Here is a 7891-nt window from a genome sequence, read left to right on the forward strand (position 1 = left end):
ATCTACCACGTTGGTGCGATCATTCATCGCTTGAACTTTGTTACCTTGACATCTTATTTTTGTGAGTAAAAAAAAAAAAAAAAAAAAAAAAAAGGAGATAAAAGCGCTCAACAAACGTTTGAATTCACCTACGTTGCGTGTTGTATTACCACTTATTCCCAATTGTACAAAGACCTTCAGGAACACACCTGAGTTGAACCAAGATTGATTTATTAGCTTTTTGCAATGAGGGAGAACATATCTCACGAGGACATGGGGCATTTTAGTAGGAAGATGCTAGCCTCAGGAAGCCCACATGACCATTTAAAAGATACTGACACTTTGGTATACATTAAATGAGCGCCTTCTTTTTGTGCATCAATGATACTTCATTAGAAAAAACTAGCCATTGCACCTTTATCTTTAGACAAGTCTTTGATTTGTCCTAAAACTGATGTTTTAGATTTATGTTGAAGTCTTGCAGGAAAGTCTAACTTTCCTTATATAGCAATCCCATTTTATCATTCTAGTAAGTGCAGCCTTTTTTTTTTTTTTTTAAGATTTATTTATTTATGCATACAGAACTGGAGTACAGGCCAGAGGCTCAGGGGCTGCGAGAGGCTGCACCAGAGACAGAGTGGGGAGCAGAACAGGCAGATCGATGGAGTACACTGCTGAGGGGAGCAGCGGGCGGGTCAGAGAGGTCTGCCGCACCATGTGGGTCACCTGGGGATCGAACTCATGCAGAAGTGGTTTTAGCTTCTTAGTGCTGTGCTTTACCGGGTCTGCGCCACCAGTGAGGGCCCAAGTTCAGCCTTTTAAAAAAATTCACTGCCAGTTGAAGTCTACTGGTTTAAGCCTTCACTAGTCAGCGAGGGACTTAAGATAGGTACATTGGGGGGGGGGGGAGTCCTCTATTCAGAGTGAAGAATAAAAGACCACTGAAAGAATTTAAATGACCACCTTATTCTTCATTAGAACTTGGAAGTATGGCACACCTGCAGCTCATACATTTTTATTATTTCTCAGTCCAAGTAAGACATTTTGCAGAGCAATTTTCATGTCCTTATTACGAAGACTATAGATCAGGGGATTAAAGAGAGGTGTCATTACTGAATATATCAGTGTGAGGATCTTCTGCATCAAAACTGGGATGCCATATGTGGGACTCACATACATTACCATGACGGTTCCATAGAAAAGAGACACCACAGTTAGATGGGAACCGCAGGTAGAAAAGGCCTTTCTCCGCCCAGCTGCAGAAGGAACGCGAAAAACTGCTCTGAGCAACAGGGCATATGATCGAAGAATATACGTAACAGTGAAAAAGAGGACAAGGGAACTCTGAGTGTAGAAAATAAATTCAGTAATGGGAGCTGGAGCACAGGACAGAGCCATCAGTGGGTCCATATCACACAGGAAGTGATCAATGATATTGGGACCACAAAAGGGGAGTTGGGAGATGAAGAAAATGGGGATTGGGTAGCCAAGGAATCCAATGAGCCAGCAGACAGACACCAGCGTTCTACACAGCTTCCCAGTCATGATGGTGGGGTAGTGCAGTGGGAAGCAAATGGCGAGGTACCGATCATATGCCATTACAGCCAGGAAGAGACATTCAGTTGTGCCCAGCGAAAAGAAGAAATAGAACTGGAGGAAGCAGCCAGAAAATGAGATAGTCTTGGTTTTAGAGAGAATGTTGGCTAGCATGGTAGGTACTGTGGAAGAAACATACCAGATCTCAAGGAAGGCAAAGTTTCCCAGAAGAAAGTACATGGGAGTGTGTAGTCGTGGGTCCCCTCTCACTGCACAGATAATGGCTCCGTTTCCCAGCAAGGTCAAGACATAAATTACCAAAAGCAGCGAGAAGAGGAAAATCTGTAACTCCCAGCAACCAGGAAATCCCAGGAGAACAAACTCCGTCACACCGTGTGCTGACTCGTTCATGGAGCTTAAAATCTAAGAAGAAGAAAGACATAAATGGAACCCAAGTTGTTTGAAATCTTACATAGCTCAAGCACTCTTCTGAGAAGCGAACTTAAACCCAACAGGAAAATACATGAGATATCCTGAGACCAGGTGGGAATACACTCCACCTCATTTTGAATTGCTTGGAGTTCTGAATCTCAATATTTTACTGGAATCCAGGACAGCAAGAATTTTCCATAGCAGTGATACAAACAAATATTTTCTGTGCTTTTCCTTTCTTTTTTAAAGATTTATTTATTTATACATACAAGAACTGGGGTACATGCCAGACATGAGGGGTGGTGAGAGATTCACCAGAGACAGTGGGGAACAGAACAGAGGGGATGACTGAAATACTCTGCTGAGGGGAGGACAGATAAGACCCTTCAAAGAAGGATCTTGTGTGATTCTTGGTAACCAACATTGGACTTTAATATTGTTAGTCCCTGTTGTTGATTTTTAAGGAAGCATTAAAAAAGGAGGTTTAAACAAGAAAATTCTACAGGTGTCCAGTTTTTCAATCAATGCTGAGTTCACATTTGTTTGCCACCTGCCCCAACTAGGACGTTCAATTGATGATACCCAGACTGTTATTTACAGAGCATAAAACAGATTGTCACCGTTGCCTGACAGGCTCACAGATTTAAACCAGAAACCAGAATCATGATTTCCATGCTTTCTGTATTTCCCTCTGAAGAAGACACCGTGCTTGCTTAGTGTGAATGCTTAGTGTGAATAGCAGAAAAGTTCTGGGGTTCTTAAATCATTCTATGAGCTACAACCCCAGAGGATCAGATAGTTCACACACGCCCTTTCAATAAAAGAAACCAACCAATCAATCAATCCACTATTCCACTCACCTTAAGAGCAATAGCTTGCTTAAATAGCCTCCTTCTCTTGTCTCTTACTTTGTATATTCTCTTCTCAGGTAGGTGGACAGAAGAATGCTGATTATTCCTGGAAAGTGAGATTATTTTCACAAAGGTGACCCCTTATAATAGTAAAGCATAGATCTGGAAAAATGGTATAAATGATCTATTCTAACCGTTCATTTTACAGATGGGCCTCAGAAGGGTAGACAACTTCTTACTCAGCGTGTATCCTAAATTCAAAAATGAAATGTTTACAGAATAACAATCACTGATAAGACTTCACAAAATAAAAGATCCTGTCTTATAAAGAAAGCTGAAAATAAAACAGAGCACTGGCTGTAAGGGGGCAATTAGTCCTTCTTTTACGTACAATCATGGACTCCTGGCTCAGCTTAGACATAGTGCAGCTGAACATAACCTCAGTACCAGGCATCTCCTCCTTATTGTCTCTGATGAGGAAAACTGCAGGTCATCTGGAGTTCTTTGGCTTCCTTCACTTCTGGAGGTTCCAGAGTTTTATTTTCTAGGAGTCTGCTGAGATATTTAACATGCAACGTTAATTTGTGGTGTTCAATTTGTGTTTCCTCTAAGGGATTACTCTAAAACTCATGTCAGTCCCCAGTGGTCTCTGGCATTCTTAAGTTCCCCCTGGTGTGCATTCTCTCTCTAATCATTGGTGCTCCTTCAGGTTTTATGAAAGTGGGGGGTGGGGGGTGGGAGGGTTAGTGTTAAGGAAATGTAGGAGCGAGGTCAAATGGGGAAAATTATAGGAAATTTTCTTTTGCAGGGTTTCATTTCATTGAGGACCTAAGGAACCTTCTTGGGGATCAGCAAAATAAATGGAAATTTTCACATGACTCTAATTCTGAAACCAAGATGTGTTTGTGAACAAATATTTCCACTTTTAATGAAATTCAGAAACATAGAGAAACTGAAAAAAAATTGTTTGGGCCACTTTAAAGTTAATTGCATTAATTTTTTCCAGATATCTTTTTTTTTTTTTCATACTGTGGTGACCAAGTGATTGGTATTTAGGTAGAATCTTCCTTATGTGACCTGATCATGAGGAATGAGCTTAATTAATGTGGAAGGAAGGCCAAGATAGCAGGACCTCTGAAATGACTAATCTGCTCAAATGGTCACTTTCCACTCTGATCAATCTCTAAAGAGTGGGGAATTTGAAACCAGTGCAAATGTGTGTTTTAAATAAAAAAAAAATCATTTGGTCTGTATTCTTCTGAAAAAAAAAAAAAAAATAGGGCTCTTCCTAGAGTCCTTTTAAACCATTTCTTGAAAATATGGCTCCTAGGAAAATATGATATTAATGATCTAACTAATGGTTACGGGGGCAACTTGTAAGTGAACTTGATTTCAGCAATACCTAATGCCATTCCCATGAGTATTTTTGCTTCCTAGTCAAATACTATAGCTAATATTTTGTTCTGTTGGTCTATGTATCTATTTTTATGGCAGCATCATACACATTATACTGTTTTGATTAATAAAGCTTATAATACGGTCAAAAATCAGCAAGTGTGATGCTTGAAGTGACAATTGTTTCACAATGTATACATATACTAAATCATCATGTTGCATAGCTTGAAGCTCTGCTGTTCTTGCTCTCATGGTGTAAATCGTGGTGTCCAATGTGTGGAAGCAGCCTGCTGCCTCAGAACTTCCTCCTGCTGGAACTGTGTCCACTGTCCCCAGAACCTGCACACTCCAGCCTGGGACCTGTGCGGCCGGTGGGCACCTGGTAACTAGTAGGAAAATTGGGCCACCGAGTTTCTGCTGCAAGTAATTGAACCTCTGGGAAAGAAATTGATGGATCAGCTAAGGGATAAGAAACTGCCACCCCCAGCATCTCAGGTGTTTCATTATCTTGTAGTTTGAGCAGTTGAACATTTCCTTCTAGCTCTGTGCCTAACATTCTCCTTAAGGGAGCGTTGCAAACTGTAAATTGTAGTTTGAATCTTGGGAAAATCTGCAGAAATGCCTCAACATGGGAGGTTTTGCACTAAGTCCTCTGCATCCATCTTTTTATTATCCCTATAGTTTTCCCCTTGCAGAAAATCACGTAGGAATCATATCGTTTATAACCTTTTTAGATTGGCTTCTTTCACTTAGTCAGATGTATTTGAAGTTCCTCCTTGCCTTTGCATGACTGGGTAGCTCATGTTAAATAATTCTAGTGTTGAATAATTTTCCATTGTCGACTCTACCACTAATATTATTTATTTATTTTCATTCACGTACTAAGGGACATCTTGGTTCCTTCTAGATTTTGGCAATTATGAATGAAGCTGCTATAAACATCCGTGGGCAGGTTTTTGTGTGGGTGATGTTTACAACTCCTTTGTGTAAATACGGAAGCTTCTTAGTATTCCTTATTTTCCTTATGAAGATTATATACTAACAACTCAGCAAAGATAATTCATTTTTTTTATATCTCTATTTTTATATTGGGTGGGGAGTAGAAAAGAAAGCAGCCCCGATACTGGGCCCTACTGAGTGGCGGCTTCTTGTTCCATAGGGTTGAGGAAGACTTTGAGGAAATAAAAGTTGTTTGGAAACATCCAGGTGTCGCTGCTTTGTGTGATGTGATGGGTAGAATGGATCAAGTGTGAAGGCCCCTCACACCCTCCATCTTGCCTCAGACTATGTCCTGGAACCTGGGGTGGAGAAAGTGCCACTTTCAGTCCTGTTTCTTGGGGTTGTTGGCCGCCACGTGGTGATAGAGAAGGACAGGCAGGAAGAACGACATGCCCAGCATGCTGGTGAAGATGGCAAGCTGCACGTTATCCTGACCCCGCTCCGAGGCGCTCTGCCTCACCACTCTTACTCATAACTTCAACCAAACCTCCAGCCACCCTTGTCCACTTTTGAGGACAATAAGCTAAAAATTGTGAAACTGACTTCATAGTCTCTTAGTGTATCCAACATTGATATGTGGGCATTTCTGCCAAAAATTTAAGACAAGAGGCATTTTATATATTGTGTGTTTTTAAATAAAGTGTTAGACTGCCATGTTAGCAAATGCCAATCTGGTTAATATCTCTTAACGCAGCTGTGTGGACAGAGATTGCACACTGAAAATGTCAAAACCTTCTTGAATAAATGTAGAGATTTAAAGTTATTTTTGCTCTATGTCAGGAGACTGTCTTTTCCCATGGAGACACATTTCCAAAATTTCTAGTTTTATCAATAGCTAAACTTTAATGAATATCCAGATATGATGAAATAGATGATGAGTTTTGCTTTGTACACAAGGACCATGAGGGTTACTGACAAAGCCAAGACAATTTGGGTGATTTTTCTTCAACTTGAAAGAAGAGTCTTTTTTTTTTTTTAAGATGTATTTATTTGTGCATACAGAATTGGGGTACAGGCCAGAGGTGCAGGGATGGTGAGAGGCTTCACCAGAGACAGAGTGGGGAGCAGAACAGGCAGATCGAGGAAGTACACTGCTGAGGGGAGCAGTGGGCGGTCAAGAGAGGTCTGCTGCGCCATGCGGTCTCCTCCGGGGCAGGCGGGAATCAAACTCATGCTGAAGTGGCTTTAGCTTCTTAGTGCTGTGCTTTAACCCGCTGCACCACCAGGGAGGGCCAAGTCTTTGGGTTTCACAAAATCTATTCATGAAGTTTGGATAACTGTCTTTCTTTCTTTTTTAAATATTCATTTATTTATGCATATAGAACTGGGGTACAGGCCAGAGGTCCAGGGGCTGTGAGTGGATTCACCAGAGACAGAGTGGGGAGCAGAACAGGCAGATCGAGGAAGTACACTGCTGAGGGGAGCAGCAGGAGGGTCAGGAGAGGTCTGCTGCACCATGTGGATCACCTCTGCTGAGGATTGAACTGTCACTGAAGTAACTGTGGCTCACTTGCAGTGCTGTGCTCTAACCCATTGTGCCACCAGAGAAGGCCTGGGTAACTCTCTTTGTCTATAAAGTACCTGACAGAGGGCAAATTTCATGTCCTTGTTGCGTATGCTATATATGAAAGGGTTTAAGGCTGGTGTCACTACAGAATATAACAGTGTGATGATCTTATGCATAGCAACTGAGTTGTCAGATTTGGGACTTACATACATCACTATTATGGTTCCATAGAACAGAGACACCACAACTAAGTGGGATCCACAGGTAGAGAAGGCCTTTTTCCTCCCAGCTGAAGAAGGAACTTTAAGCACGGCTCTGAGTACTAGGGCATAGGACCCAAGGATGTACAAGCCAGTGAGAATGATGAACACAGAGGTCACAAAACGGAATGCATTTTCTACGATGGGGTTGGGGGCACAAGACAGAGCCATCAATGGTTCTACATCACACAGAAAGTGGTCAATGATGTTGGGGCCACAAAAGGGAAGTTGAGATATAAAGATAATAGAAATTAAATGTCCAAGGAAACCAATGAGCCAACAAAGAGACACCAGAATGGCACAGAACTGACTAGTCATGATGGAGGGATAATGCAGTGGATGGCAGATGGCCAGATACCGATCATAAGCCATGACACAGAGGAAGAAACATTCAGTTGTACCCAAGGAAAAGAAGAAGTAGAACTGAATGAAGCAACCAGAGAAAGATATGGTCTTGGATTTGGAAAGAAAATTGACCAGCATGTTGGGAACTGTGCAGGTCACATACCAGATCTCTAGGAAGGAGAAATTGGCCAGGAGCATGTACATAGGGGTATGGAGTCGGTGGTCCCACCTCACTGCACAAATAATGGCCATATTCCCAGTTAAAGTCAAGACGTAAATAAAAAAAATCACTGAGAAGAGTATAATCTGCATTTTCCAGGGACCGGGAAAGCCCAACAAGATGAACTGTGTCACTGTAGACATCCCTGACTTATTCATGGTTTTCAGACTGTGGAGAGAAGACAGAGACATCACTTTGTTGCTGAGTCATCTTGAAACTTTTAAGACATGGGGTTTGATTGATGCAGGCAAATGAGTTGAATATTCTAAAGCAGGTTTTGAATAAATCTTGCCTTACTCTTTTTTTTTTTTTAAAGATTTATTTATTTGTGCAAACAGAACTAGGGTACAGGCCAGAGGCTCAGGGG

The 7891-nt window shown here is 41.5% G+C and overlaps 2 protein-coding genes across 2 annotated transcripts; both read right to left on the minus strand.

The window, feature by feature from the left end:
- Window positions 1-946: 946 nt before the first annotated feature.
- Window positions 947-1977, minus strand: LOC101635197 (olfactory receptor 11H4-like). Its single transcript, XM_012734039.1, has one exon. The coding sequence runs from the start codon at window positions 1924-1926 to the stop codon at window positions 985-987; it is 942 nt and encodes a 313-aa protein (XP_012589493.1). The 5' UTR covers window positions 1927-1977; the 3' UTR covers window positions 947-984.
- A 3537-nt stretch (window positions 1978-5514) lies between these two features.
- Window positions 5515-7715, minus strand: LOC101623301 (olfactory receptor 11H7-like). Its single transcript, XM_012734003.1, has 2 exons — window positions 6735-7715; window positions 5515-5643 (listed from the first exon to the last, which is right to left on the minus strand). The coding sequence occupies exons 1-2, from the start codon at window positions 7713-7715 to the stop codon at window positions 5515-5517; spliced, it is 1110 nt and encodes a 369-aa protein (XP_012589457.1).
- Window positions 7716-7891: the final 176 nt, after the last annotated feature.

The sequence above is a fragment of the Condylura cristata genome, unplaced genomic scaffold (assembly GCF_000260355.1).
Source record: "Condylura cristata isolate star-nosed mole 26May11 unplaced genomic scaffold, ConCri1.0 scaffold00045, whole genome shotgun sequence".
Lineage (NCBI taxonomy): Eukaryota > Metazoa > Chordata > Mammalia > Eulipotyphla > Talpidae > Condylura > Condylura cristata.